This window comes from Acanthopagrus latus, chromosome 7, assembly GCF_904848185.1.
Source record: "Acanthopagrus latus isolate v.2019 chromosome 7, fAcaLat1.1, whole genome shotgun sequence".
NCBI lineage: Eukaryota > Metazoa > Chordata > Actinopteri > Spariformes > Sparidae > Acanthopagrus > Acanthopagrus latus.
In genome coordinates, this window is record NC_051045.1 from 2,354,058 (window position 1) to 2,368,016 (window position 13,959).

A 13,959-nucleotide genomic window follows, 5' to 3' on the forward strand; every position below is an offset into this window, starting at 1 on the left:
GAGCAACCACACACAACCAGCAGCTCAGAATAAACAGACATGCACGTAGGCTGCAAATGACACTATTAGTGTTGGCCGATTGTGTGTGTGACCCTCCCGGGGCTTGACCACAGTGGATCAGTCATGCAGCTTCCCGTGGATGTTCATTTGAAGCTGAGTGTAATCAGTCAGCCCGACTGTGTTCCTCTCGAAGTTCGAGTCAACCTGACATTACCTTTCAACGCAGGATATCCAAACCCAGCAGGCAGGTGTCAGGCCTGGCAAAACGAGGAGTCAAATGCAGTCAGAGAACGGGTTCGACAGGCTTTTATTCTGAATTTCACTTGTATCCTCTTCAGAATGAGTGATAAACCAGAAGGCTATAAACTACAGAGGAATGAACAAGAAAACAAAAAAGGAAACACAGAACGCGAAACAGAAAAAAACAAGGAGGAAAAAACAAGCAGCAAAACACTACACTGATCTGAAAACGGACTAACTATGAAAAGTTACACCAACAGAAAATCACTCTCGAGGTGGAAAAATACAAAAGGCTATAAAATTATCTACGCTACACTGAACAGAGAAACATACAAATCAAAGCGCTCCACAAGGAGGAAGGAACAAAACAAAAAATGCTATGAAACTATCTAGAAAACAAAAAAGGTTCACAACTGACCAAAAACGTTACCAAATCAAAATCACTCTTCTTCAGAGGCATACAAGGAAACAGAAAAAAACAAGCAAGGAAATACTTATCAAAACTAGGCAAGACTGTGGCAAGGCTGAGAAAGGCTGGAGATTCATGACACGATGAAATACTCTGGCGACGACACAGGGGAAGACGAAGACAATATATACACCAGGGAAGGGAGCACAGGTGGACACAATCAGGGATTAGGGGAGACGTCAGACCGGCGACACAAGAGAAAGGGCAAGTAGGGCAAGGGCAAGAGTAGAGTTACTTTTCAAAATAAAACATGAAATTCACAAGACAAAAAAACAGTGTGACAGCAGGTTGTCAGGAAACGTGCTAACTCACAGTCGGTCGTGGAAGAGTTTTACAGATAAAGAGCCAAATCTGACAATGAAGGAAGGTTTTCAAATATTTTATTCAGTTTAAGGAGGAAGTATTATTTGAACAACACATGCAGGAACAATTCAAACTAAAAAAAAATCTAAATTCTTATCTTATTATTCTAATCTGAAAAGACTCGGATGTAGTGGAGTAGAAGTAAAATGTAAATAAAGTAAGAATGCTGCTACACTGTCCTGCTACGAAGCTCCAGAAATGTTTTGTGGACTACAAGACTCATCACTTCTAATCACTCCAACTCCAAGTCTACAACATATCGGTCTGACAGACTGCCTTGTGTTTCATTTAAATGACAATTGGTGTGTTTCTGTCTATAATGAAGACCTAAAAAGATTGAATTCATGTTGACAAATCAGAGGCAGAGCGCTGACAGGATGTGTGTGAGCTCCTGACGTCTCCAGGCACATTGCACATGGACAGTCATGTGCCTTCATCCGACACACAGAAATACGCATGAAACAAACACAGCAGCACCCACACACCACTTGTCGTACTGGCATATACGCTCACACCTCGTTAGCACACGGACGCCATGTGTCTGACTGACTCAGCCTGCCGGAGGAGGTGGCTTGGCGGCCGCACCGAGCACACTGCACACCACGTTCTCACACCGAGAGGACATCCATTAAATTAAGCATACACACACCTTCCCTCTGCTCCTTCTGCTTCTCCTCATGCCTCCCTCTTTCTCCTCCCTGTCATCACTGTCTGCCTCTCCACATCACCAGTTAGTCAGTCGGTCAGTCGGACAGCACGAGGAGAGCTTCTGCTGCGCTGTGTGTTGATGAGGGCTGAGTTAGCGGAGGTGGCGCTCTGGGATCGTCGTTTCATCGTTCAGACGGTGATTCAGCAGCAGCTCTCCCCTCGGCTGTTGCACTCTGAGTCCAGTTGACAAATGTTGTCTTCAGGGCCCGGCTGAGGCGGGTCCAGACTCGACTGAACCGACAAAATGTTCTGCACCAGCGTCCTGACACACAACAGAAAGTAAATTATATGAATCAAGACAGATTTTTTTCAATTCAACGATCGATTTATCTGGCCTCTTAAATGAAAAGTTCACCAAAAAGGGAAAGATTCAGCCATGGTGTAGTCGGCCCCATGCTGATAGGTTGGGTGAGGTCTCATCGTTGTAATTAATTAAATAATTTCATTAAATGGCTCCACAAAGCTCATCCAGCATAATCCAAGTCTGCGGAGGCCTGTTACTTACATGTGAATTAAAAAGCGCAACACCAGCTGATCTGCTCAGAGTCATTTCAGATTTTTTGAATAAAACATCTCCAGCCACGTCGATTGTTTAGCAGAATGCTGCAACGCTAGTTTGCTGTGAAGCTCCAAAAATGTTCTGTGGACTATGAAACTTCCCCTGACTTTCCATCAGCGCGAGAGGGACGAGATGAACACTGGATTGTTATTTTAGGTGAACTGTTCTTTTGCAAGCGACTACGAGAAATGTTTAGGAGTTCATAAAACTGTCTCTGATTCCTCTGATGATTAGAAATGAGCTAAAACAGCAAACGAGACCATCAGAGAAATGACTCCTGTTTTTATATGGTTATTATTAATGTCTGTGCGCAGGTCCAATCACATCTATCACATATTATATAATAAATATATGAGTATCTCATAGCGATCCATCCTGCAGGTCTCTCGGTCGCTTGCTTCCTAAACAAAGGCCCTAGCAAATGTCTACAACAGCAGCACTGGTGTCGAACCACTTTTATCAAAAGTTCCTCATCGCATTATACTACTAACTTGGTATCACCTTTAGGTTTCCTGTTACACCAGCTGCCCCGTGTCCTCAAGTTACCTCATCGCCTCTCCAACGTTCTTGTTGTCCTTTACCGAAATCTCCATCCATGCGATGAAGCCGTGGGCCTGACTGAACCTGTCGATGCTGTCTGCTGAGACGACCCGCTGAGGTAGGTCACACTGCAGAGAGACAGACAGAGAGGCAGGAAGACATTTGAGCATTGTTTTGGTTAATAAAGACTCAGATGTGTTACAGGATGGATATCAAACAGGCCTCAACCAATACAAACCTGCTGCAGTCTTCCACATTAAGTTTTGTACCATTTAATCAGCCAACTAGCCTCCACATGACTGACAGAGACGGTTCACCTGAAATGTCCCGATGCTAACGTGCTAGCCTTCAACAGCAGCTGGTTCTAAGAATAGCCGTGTCCGTCGTTTCCATTCACTATGATAATGTGCTGTGTTCTCTTACATGTGAATGAGAGAGGATGTAGTTGGACACGGTTAGCGATGACGTCGATGTGCTGCACGGACTGAGGTTTGAGGCTCTGACCTGCATTTACAATTGAAAGCACTTAACGGCGTTGGTTATTTATTTATTTATCAGATGAGAAAAGCTAAGAGAGCTTGTGCAACATAGCAACTTAGCTGCTAACAATAAAATCTGTGGGACTCTCCCTGGTTTGTTCAGTTGTACTAACCACAGCTTTAACTTTGTTCGATTGTGCTTTAATTTGAGTTATAGATTGTGATCTTTCCGTGCACATCGGCACCTCTATTCATTTATCTACTCGTCGGTTAATCAGTTGAAATGTCTGTCACTCTTTTATCCTCAGTGACGTTTAGTTCCCCTGATAAACAGAAAACATTCCTCTGCAGAACAATACAAAAATTAAGTTCTCTTGACTTTCAGTATGGTCGTTTTTAAGGCATTTACAGAAACACAGTGATGTTTAAAACCACACAGCAGCTGAGGCTGAAGTGTTAATAGATCCGGCAGCAGCACACTGCTACATTTATTAATACTGAGCCAGAAGGCCGTCAAGATAAATCATTCATTGGTTGCAGTAATTGCACTGAATCACCTTGTTGGCCAGCAGGATGCAGGGGATGGACTCTCCGTTGGGCAGCATGGCTTTGTTGTCCAGGTCCTGTTTCCAGTGGCGACAGCTGAGGAAACTGGATGAGCTGGTGACGTCAAACATCACGACGCAGCCCATCGCGCCCTTGTAGTAGATCCTGGTCATGGAAATGAAACGCTCCTGACCTGGAAGGAAGGACAAGTTCACAACGTCGTCCATCCATCTGAGCATGGAGACCTTCTATCTGCTCGTCCGCTGTGAAATGTGTTCGTACCTGCGATGTCCCACAGCTGCAGTCGCACTTTTTCTTTATCTGACCACTGCAGCACCTTCACCGAAAACTCCACTAGAGAGACGCAGAGATTTAAGAGACAGAGAAAGAGGAATTGAAAAAGAGGAACTGAGGTTAATAAAGGAGAAGTGAGAGAAATGAAAACAGTAGTGAGGACAGAAATCTTTAGAAAGCTCAACATGGGGACAAATTCAGCTTTTACATCTGTTTCCAATGAACTATGAATATTAAAGTCACTGTTTAATGTATTAATTGCATGTAATATTACATGTTCTCCGTGTAATACATGCTTTAATTTGCGAAACGTACCGCAGGGGCAAAGAATGATGTGCGAACACATAGAATACAACAAGAGTGAGAGCATGAAGAGGAGGATGAGTGAGAGTGAGAGGAAGAGGGGGAGGAGGAGGAGTGAGATAATCTGAAGTGTGTTCAGACGACTGGTGACACTGTGGAGGAACAAAGTTTTCAGCCATAGTAAAATATTCACACACACAATCCAGACTGATAAACCACAGCGGCCGTACCTCCAACTGTCATCTTGTACGTCTGGTTGAATTGTCCGTTGACGTAGCGATGCACAAAGGAAGATTTGCCGACGTTTCCGTCACCGACGACCAGGATTTTCAGCAGGTGCTCGGTCATCGTTCTCCTCCGTCAGACGACAACACGTCCCGGCGGCTCAAAGTCCATGTCAGGCATGTGATTTACGAGACAAAGTTGTACAATCACCGGCTTTACTGGGGCCTTTCTGTGCATCTGCTGACTCCACCTTTACAACCTTTCAGGCTCAGAGCACCCTGTTAACACCAGAATGAAAATCACAGAGCTGTTTCTTCACACTGTGCCTCCTCATAACTGAACCAGAGCTCTTTAAACTGCTGTGATCTGCCCGTTTTGCAACCAAGAGGGGAAGTTACCAAATGCCATAAATAGTTAGAAGTCATAATGCAACAGGAAACTAAAGCGGTAGATGAATCTGTGGAGATTAGTTCCTCTCTCCTACTGTCACATAGGGTTATGTGAAATGTGAAATGTGAAACATGTTACATGACCAGCATTACACTGGTTCCCAGCACAGACCAGCACCAAAACACAACATATGCTGGTCTTGTTGGTGGGTTTTTTTCCCAGCAGGGAGAGTTTTGAATTATAGCAGAAAATATGTCCAATGTGCAGTCTTTGATTTTTAAACGCAAATGGCAGCAGTAAAATGTTAATGTGAGGCTATAAACGAACTACATCTCTGTCCTGTGACTTAAACGTCACCACCACTGAGCTTCCTACTGCACTCTGACAAACCAGCGTCCTCCTCTGAAGACAGACTAGTCAGGAGATGAGTGTCCATGTTCGGCGTGATGACGGTGAAGTCACTTTAACATCCATCTTTTGCTTTTTATAATTTAGACCTGGGGGATTTACTGACATATTTTATGTCAGACAGGAACATCTATTGTAACCATGAACCCTATTTGAGGCATTTAACCAAAAGCCCAGTGAAAGTAGCCCTTGATTTTGAGATGAGGGAAGCAGTAAGTGCTAAAAATGCCAACTGATGTCTGTGATTTAGGACTCATTTCTACAGAACTTTATAAACTATGAACCCTCTAACATCTTCTTACATTTGAAAACTCAGATGTCGCAGGCTACGGTTCCAGGTTAGCGATGGTAAAAACAAAGGGAAGGTGACTAAATTGTTATAATTTCACTGCTTTACGGTTGAGCAACAACTGAAAAGACAACAGAGAAGCTAAAAGTTGGAGCGACTTCACGCCATATTTCACGTTAGCATTCAGCCACTCACATGCTGTGTCTCAGTTCAGGGTCTGCATCCTTTGGAGGAGCATTTGAAGGCCAATTACGTCACTACACCGCTAATTGGGTTTTCAACTATGTTAATCTACCTTTAAACATCACCCACATTTTCTCCATTTCCATCGTCTTTTCAGCCTCCGATCAATCAATAAGTGTTGATGTGATACATTCGTCAGATTCCCTGCGTTTGTACGACTTGCAGCCTGGAACACGACAGCTTCCTGCCCTGATGTCAGGAAGGAAAATGGCCGCCGTGTGAGTTTGATGGTCTGCTGTCACAGTGGCCTGGAGATATTTGCAGACGAAGCTCATCACGATCACCTTCGCCTCTGCTCCTTCACACCGACGCATCCTCCTCGTCTTTCCTTCCCTACTTCTGTCACGTCTCTCCTCCTCCTCATTCCCCTCTCCTGCTGTTCTGTGTTTTTTTTTTTTTTTTGTTCACTCTACATTTGTTTTTCCACACGGACACACACTGAGCCATGTGCTGTTGACTGCAGAGTTTTGCCAACTAGGCCACTCTCTCTGGCTCCTGAACATGCTGCAGTCCCCCCTGACTCATCGCCGCGACTCTTTCTGTGAGTGTTTTTCCTGTTTGTGTTTTGACCACTTTCCCAGTATCTTTTTGGCAGAACACCACTAGAGGGATTCAGAATAACCCGGCCATTTGTTAATGTGCTAACAAACAGAACCATAATGTCTGTGTAGGGGGGGATGAAAAACCGGGTAGGTTTTGGATCTTTTCCAGCAGGGGGAGCTGCAGATCATGACAGTGAGTCCTGCAGTGGCCAGAAGACGCTTTCAGGTGTTTTCAGTCATGAAAAGTTTCTGTCAAATGGTCAAAGTAGGTCAGCAACATAAAGTCATTTAACTTCTGTCATTTTTATACAAACACATCCTGTTTATTTGAACACAAATTAAAGAAATCACCCTAAAACCAGGACGGTGCTACAACCTTTCTTCATATTTCCCTGTTTTTGTTTTTTTTTAATTTTTTATTTTTTTGTATATTCTTAGTTTATTTTATTGCTCTGTATAATTTTAAAGGCAGCTGACAGACTATGATTAATGTTAAAAGGGTCAGTGTAATACGCTAAACCTGGTCCATCCTGTTTTGTTCACTGTTTTTTGTCTGTTTGTTTGTATCAAGTTAATTTACCGTCTGTCTACCGCTGTATTTCTGTCTTTTATAAGTTGAAAAAATGCCCAAAATAAACTGATCTTTAACTGAACTGTGAAAAACGTCCAATTACTTTAGTATCTTCTTCAGGTTTAGGCCACTAATATTCATTTTAAAAGGTTTTAAGAGGTGTAGCAGCTTGTTTCACAGGTGAGAGAGCATGAAAACTGTGAGCTGCGGATGATTCAACCCCCCAAAATAAAATCTGATGGATTTATTTCTAAATAAAAAGAGTAATCGATGAACCGAAGGCTTCAGTGGATTTACGTACAGTTCTGTGCTGGGTTTCTGTTCCCGTCTGTCTGATATTCATCTGACATCTAGTAGCCACATTATAAAATATATTATCATTATTTTTGCTTTATCCAGTTTCTCACATGTTATCGGATATAATCATGACTTTATGTCCTGAAGTTCACTCCAACCGTACATTATATATATTTTTATCGCTCTGTTTTAGAGACCACGGTCGACGTCTCCACATAGGTTCTATTTTGTAAATATACAAAACGTCAAAACTTTCTGTATCTGTTTGAAATCTGGATTGATTTTTAAGAAGTCATCTTGTTATTTTCATTTGTACAGTTTTATTTGAACTTAAACGATTTCTTAAAGACGATAGGAAACATGTTTAACAGCTGATCTCAGTGGATAAAGCAACAGGAACATAAAGAGCGTTGATATGAATAATAACACTGATGCAAAGTTCTGCTCTGTGATATCAGTTTGGTGCATTTTGACCCGCAGGAGAAGAAAACCTGCAGCCTGGAACTCTGGTCGTCACGACACACAGTTTGAATTAAAATACACGAGATGATCCGATGCAGCAGTTTGGACACCGTCTCTTCTTCTTCTCTTTGTGTTTGACTTCAATTTCACGACAATCAGTGAACTTTGACTTCCCCGTCAGCTTCAACTGGACCTTTAAACCCAGAATCAGCCGAGTGTCATAAGAAGTACTGGATGTTGTGCAGGTGAGTCTGGCTGGAGGCTGATCCTTCTGTGTCTTAGTTTGAATATATCACACTAAAAACAGAGAGTTCAGTTTCACTCAGTCTTCCAGGGGTGATGTTATCTGATTGTAATCAGCAAGGAAGAGCAACTTTGCTTTGACACGAGGATAGTCAAATAATTTCAGCTGAAAAAAGACAATTTCTGACAGAACAAACAGTCAAAATAGTCCTCACGCTTTGTGCACTGAGTGGACAAATCTTTATTTCCTGCAGATTTTCCATCAGACATTGAAATGCAGCGTGTGACTGCTGGACTTCACCTCCTCATCGTCCTCGTCCTCCTCCTCCTCCTCCATCCTCTGACCTCAGCTGACCTGGAGGAGGAAGATGAAGTGCCGGTGGAGGTCATCGTCAACGGCTCCCCCTGCAGCGTCACCTGTGGGCCCGGCGTGAAAACTCAAACCCTGTGCGTACTGAAAGACGGCAAGACGGCGGTGGAGGAAGACGTGAGGAGTAAAGCTGGAGCAGAGGTATCGCGCAGACGTCTTGAAACACGATGAATGGAAATGTTAAAAAAAAAGTAAAGTAGCTCTGACTTATTGTCATCTCTGGATCAATGGAAGGTGTCGGAGGAGTGTCGTGTCCGTAAGGTGAAGTGTGTGGAGTCGTGGCGCTGTGGACTCAGGACGATGACCGTGACCTCAGGACAGAGGGTGGACATCGACTGTCTGGGAGAAGTCATGGAGGCGATGGGGAAGTTCTCCTGGAGGTAAGGACGGACGACTCGTCCCACAAAACAAGGTATCACGTGAAGAATAAAAGTTTATGTATGTTTTCTCTTATCTCAGGGTGTCATGGCGCTACGCTCGAGGAATAATCAGCTCTGACGACTCTCTGTTCAAGCGCTGGGAGGCTCCTCTTCTGGGCCGAGTGGTTCTGGACCCGGTCAGGGAGGAGGACGCAGGTAAACACACCTGTATACGCTCACACAGACTCACACAAACTTTCTGGACATAGGTTAGATTCAAAACTCCCTGGTGAGATAATAATACTATTTTCCAGTCTCACTCAGCTGAAGTCTTGTTTTATTTTTCTCTGTTAAGTTAAACATGAGAAGAAGAAAAGTTCAGTTGAACATGATGTGTCGCAGTTGTCCTGGTGGACTGTAGTGCTGCTACACTCCCAGGCTCATCATGTTCCTCTCAGGAGCAGCTGGATCTCTTGTGACATCTAGTGGTGAGATCAGGTGTTACCGGCTCTGGTCCGGTTTCAGGCCTTGTGTGACCCTACTAGGTTTTGTGAAAGAGGCCAATCTAAAAGAAAATGTCTGTTACATACAGATGTGTGTGACTCTCGAATTAAATGAGATTATAAATAAAGTAATTTGACACTTTTGGTCTAACGTGTTATATTCAAAGTGTCATAATGTTTAATTTTCTAGACAAGGTAACAAACATCTCAGTTATCAATAGAAATTTTGATTAATGAACTAATCTTGTCATTTGCAGGAACTTATCGCTGTGACGTGCAGGACGCCTCCTTCCGGAGAGTGAAACAGGTTTACTGGGGGATCCGGGTTTTGCCCGTTGAAGTTCTCAATCTGGACTACGAAACCTCTCTGGCCCAGTGGAGCTCTGCAGGAAACCAGAAGAACCAGACTGTGCCAGACATCCACGAGACCGTGGCAGCGCTTGTTCATGCGGTACGGTTTGTGTTCAGAAGTGATGGGTTTGTGCATATCAGGAAACAAATCAGTGAATTAAATTAAATTCACTGAGTGTAAATTTTTACTGGACTCGCAGGTTCTGATGGGCTCGATCATCGGAGGCGTCGTGACTTTTCTGATCTTGCTGAGCCTCATCCTGCTGATGAAGAGACTCCGTGGTTGTTAGAGATGTTAGAGATTAAAGAAAGACAGCGACATTATTAACATGTCATCCTTGGTTTTATAGGTGCAGTATTTAAGAAATGGCCACCAGTAAATTCATACCTTAAAAATTCAGGGTTAGCTACTTAGCTCAGTTAGCCGTGCAGCTAGTGGTCTGGACTGGGAGCTTGTAGCAGTTGGATGCCTGTTAGCATGCTAAACAACTGTTGATCATTATAGTTCAGTTTTCAATGTTTAAGACCAAAAATCTTAGATGTTGCAGAATATATTTTTTTAAAATTTGTGTTGGAAAGTCATTTTTAGAAAGAACATAATCAGCATTTCTATTAAAACATCTGGATTTGCAGCCTCGCTGATTGTTACAGAGCTTTAAAGTGACTCTCAGCTCATCGTTTAAACTCTGTCGTTTACTGTGACGGCTGGTTTTTAAGTGCGAACAGCTGAAGACACACAGCTGGTGAACACAGTGGAGCGTTTAGCAGCTAAAGAGACAGATATACAGAGTTGTATGTGAAGATGGACGATGTGATGGCTCCCTCGAGAGTTACATCAAAATATTTCCCTCCAGGAGAGACTCCAAGTCCAGTACTGTGATCCACCGCTCCTCTCCACCAGCAGATGGCAGTGTTGGCTTACAAAAACCTTTTAAAAAAGGGCTGTATGAGCTGGGTTAAGATGTGTGATGGGACTCAGCTGCCACAGTGGAAACAACACGATTAATAAAAAGAAAAGAAGATGACCCTCAGATCCGGATCGCTCATTCACTCATGATTTATGGATCTGTTATCAGCTTATGTGACAAAAAAACAAATGTGTCGTCGGCCTCGAGCTCTCACTGTCCTCTGTGAATTCATATAAATGTTAATAAGTTGCAGATAAACAGACTTTGGTCCAGAAAGTCTGCATGAAGATAAGTTCAGTGTCCTGCTGGTGGAGAGTTCACAGCCGAAGAAGCTTCTTAATGAGGACTTACTGAATAATTTATTAGAAAGAGGTATGAAGGTCCAGCGCATTCTCACTCCCAACACAAGTCTTCAAGTGCAAGACTGACTTATGGCCACTGGCCAAGCGGTCGCTGCAGGGTCATACTCAGCAAAATCACAAGATTATTTATCATATTCAAAACTGTAGCCGACGCCTGACTCATCATCACCACCTGGTGCAAGAATGAACTTTTTCTCTTCGTCGTGGTGAGAAATATTTAACACCGTCGCTCAAGTCGTCTCACGGAGGCCGATGTTTTCTGAGTGGACAGTGAGACATTAAGGAGCGCCTGCTTTTAAGATAAAGATCTTGATTTTTCTCTGACACTTTCTGATACAAAAGAAACAACTATGATCAGTTTGACAGGCAGATCAGTGACAACAACAGTGTGAAGTTTAACAGATGGGTAAATGCCACGTGGTTGTAAGACTATAATCAGCTGCCATGTTAAATACATTTATATTGAAACTGTATCAACATGAAATACAGTTTGATTTAAGGTGGCTGACTTGCACATATCTCAGTTTTGTACCTGTGATATACTGCTGAAGAAGAAATCCCTTTAAAGATGTGAAAACAGTGCCGTCGAGACCGACTATGGGTTTGCTAATTTAAGACCGCACGCTCAAGGAGTTTTTTGAGATTGTTCTGATTTACAACTAATGTATTGCCTCCTCTGCTCTGTTACACATGCAGCTGGCTGCTCACCGGCCCACAGTGGCAGCAAATGATCACAAAGGTTGGAATCGAATGGATCATGGTGGTGCAACAAGTAGCTGATCACAGCAGATCAGCCAGTGGTAGATTTCAGCACCGTCAGAGTGGGTTGTGTTGTAAAATCCACATGAATATTGATAAAACTCCTTCCGAGTCTCCTGGAAATTCGACTCTCAGCATGTTTACCTCAAGACGTGACGCTGGTATGATGAGCTGAGCTGGATGTGTTGACCTCTTTTCAAATTGCACAAAATATGACTTTGTGACTACGTGGTAGAGAGATAATAACAGTGTCATAGTTTCAAGACAACATGTCTGATTTGAAAAGGATCCACCTGTTCACCTGGTGCATCACTCCTCCACAGTTACACAGTGTGACGCTGCTCTGCATAGTAAAAAGACTATTTTGCAGATTTTTCTTTGCTGATTTGTGCATTTACGCAGTTTCAAATGAACTAAGCCGATGTTGGGGCTCGTCACAGCAGCACCAGATGTTGACATCGACACAGACTGAGACGTCTCTGCATGTGTGACGATCGTGTGAGGACAGCAGGAGAACGAGGGACTCCGGGGAAATAACACAAATGTAATTACACTGACACACTTAACCGCCATTCATTCATTCATTTCCCGGCTAAACCTCAGAGGACGTCATTCCCCCCCAACACCACCCCCAACCCTCCACATCAGTCTGACAGATGTAACTGTTTTCCCAATGTTCACTGCACAAACAATTTAATTACAGCTCCGCCGCGGCATCACGCAACACGCTCTCGTCTTCAGGGTAACGTCGCCGTCGAATCGGCAAATGAGGCGATACATCCAGACCGAGAGCGTCTGAAATAACAATAAAGAGCTCTGATGTTTATTAAAACCACGCCGAGCCACGGAGACGCGAGATCAACACACACTGTCGTCGTTCTCTGGCTTCTGCACAGGAAGTTAAATTAAAGTAAATGTCAAACAGAGTTACAGTTGACCTTTAATTTAAAAAGGATCGGCGAAGACGTGGAAGACGTACACTGATGTGTTACTGTCCTGTAGTAAAACAAGATGAAGGTACCACAGTGTAGAAATACTCACGTTTCTTAATCTATAACATTACATCATCATCTCTCTGATTGATTATATGTTGTATATTGAACCAAGTCTACAGAGTAACTAGTAACTAAAGTTGTCAAACAAATGGAGAAAAGTATCTGGATTAGAAGTGGAAACACTCAGTACTTAGTTACTTTGGAAATGTAGTTTTACGACTTTAAACTAAACTTGACTTCATTTTGTGTTTGCTGCTCCTGAAAAACATCCATCAATACAAATAATTGTGATGGAAAGTAACAACGTACATTAATCAGGTACAATTCTGAGGTACAACTTCACTGCCAACGTCATATCTGCAGCTAAATATTTAGATTCACCGTGACATTTGGATTCATATTTAACATTTAGATTTTTTTTTTCAGATTAAATATTGAAGTTATATTTTTTACAAGAGAAGTAAATATCACAAAGTTGACAAATATTGCTGTAAATATGGTCAAAAGTCGCTGTTTATTTTAACATGCTCAACTTTACATATTCATCAGGTATCTGTACTTTACTTTAGTGTTTATTTAACTTTCTCTCCTGACGTGTGAACACAGATATCTGAACTTTCTCCTCCTCACAGTCTTGCTACTTTAGTTTAGTAAGTTTACTTTGGTTTGATTTTATTTTGAGTCCTTGGTCCAGACTATTAAAACGTGAAACTCTAACTTTCCCTCTCGAGTGTCACAGCCTGATATCAAGCACAGCGACTGCAGCTCATCACGCTACTTAAAAGTTATAAATGTCAGAACAAGTCCTGCTGATTTTAATTGCATGAATCTCATTTATATGACTTTAATGGGTCCCAGGTTATGAACCTGAGAGGAGAGAGTGGAAAAATAAAAATGGAAAATGATCTTTTATTCAAGCCGGCGGCAGAGAGCACAGAGCACAAACACATTTTTCTGTCTGCCTTTCTTTTCCTCCCTTCATCTGAGCTTTCCCCTCCTCACATTTTCAAAACAGGCTCGTCACTGGAGTTTGATGCATTTGAGGGAAATTCTGGATCATTTATCAAAGCACATCACGCACGGCAGCTGCAGCGAGACGAGACGAAGACGTAAGAGGCCGTAAACAGACAGAGAGGGAGGCTGGAATGTGGAGAAAAGGCGTGTTAGTGTCTCGTATCTGC

The 13,959-nt window shown here is 42.8% G+C and overlaps 2 protein-coding genes across 3 annotated transcripts; one reads left to right on the forward strand and one right to left on the reverse strand.

The window, feature by feature from the left end:
* Positions 1–1,072: 1,072 nt before the first annotated feature.
* LOC119023617 (ras-related protein Rab-7L1-like) lies at positions 1,073–5,069 on the reverse strand. Its single transcript, XM_037105709.1, has 5 exons — positions 4,732–5,069; positions 4,187–4,258; positions 3,916–4,097; positions 2,886–3,007; positions 1,073–2,042 (listed from the first exon to the last, which is right to left on the reverse strand). Exons 1-5 carry the CDS (start codon positions 4,847–4,849, stop codon positions 1,922–1,924), a joined length of 615 nt encoding a protein of 204 aa, XP_036961604.1. The 5' UTR covers positions 4,850–5,069; the 3' UTR covers positions 1,073–1,921.
* Positions 5,070–7,976: 2,907 nt separating this feature from the next.
* Positions 7,977–10,078, forward strand: tmem81 (transmembrane protein 81). Of its 2 annotated transcripts, none has more exons than XM_037104610.1 (6): positions 7,977–8,173; positions 8,438–8,682; positions 8,776–8,921; positions 9,001–9,116; positions 9,661–9,854; positions 9,955–10,078. In XM_037104610.1, the coding sequence occupies exons 2-6, from the start codon at positions 8,446–8,448 to the stop codon at positions 10,042–10,044; spliced, it is 783 nt and encodes a 260-aa protein (XP_036960505.1). In that variant the 5' UTR covers positions 7,977–8,173; positions 8,438–8,445; the 3' UTR covers positions 10,045–10,078. The 2 variants fall into 2 exon arrangements, with proteins under 2 accessions (XP_036960505.1, XP_036960503.1); XM_037104608.1 differs by having other exon boundaries at positions 7,978–8,173; positions 8,426–8,682.
* The last annotated feature ends 3,881 nt before the right edge of the window (positions 10,079–13,959 follow it).

Coding starts and splice junctions, on each gene's coding strand:
- LOC119023617 (XM_037105709.1), bottom strand. CDS start 4,849: ATGACCGAGCACCTGCTGAAAATCCTGGTCGTCGGTGACGGAAACGTC. Junction 4,098..4,186: donor GCAGCTGTGGGACATCGCAG/GTACGAACACAT, acceptor CCTTCCTTCCAG/GTCAGGAGCGTTTCATTTCC. Junction 2,043..2,885: donor AACGTTGGAGAGGCGATGAG/GTAACTTGAGGA, acceptor GTTGTGTGTCAG/GACGCTGGTGCAGAACATTT.
- tmem81 (XM_037104610.1), top strand. CDS start 8,446: ATGCAGCGTGTGACTGCTGGACTTCACCTCCTCATCGTCCTCGTCCTC. Junction 8,683..8,775: donor GGAGTAAAGCTGGAGCAGAG/GTATCGCGCAGA, acceptor GATCAATGGAAG/GTGTCGGAGGAGTGTCGTGT. Junction 9,855..9,954: donor TGGCAGCGCTTGTTCATGCG/GTACGGTTTGTG, acceptor CTGGACTCGCAG/GTTCTGATGGGCTCGATCAT.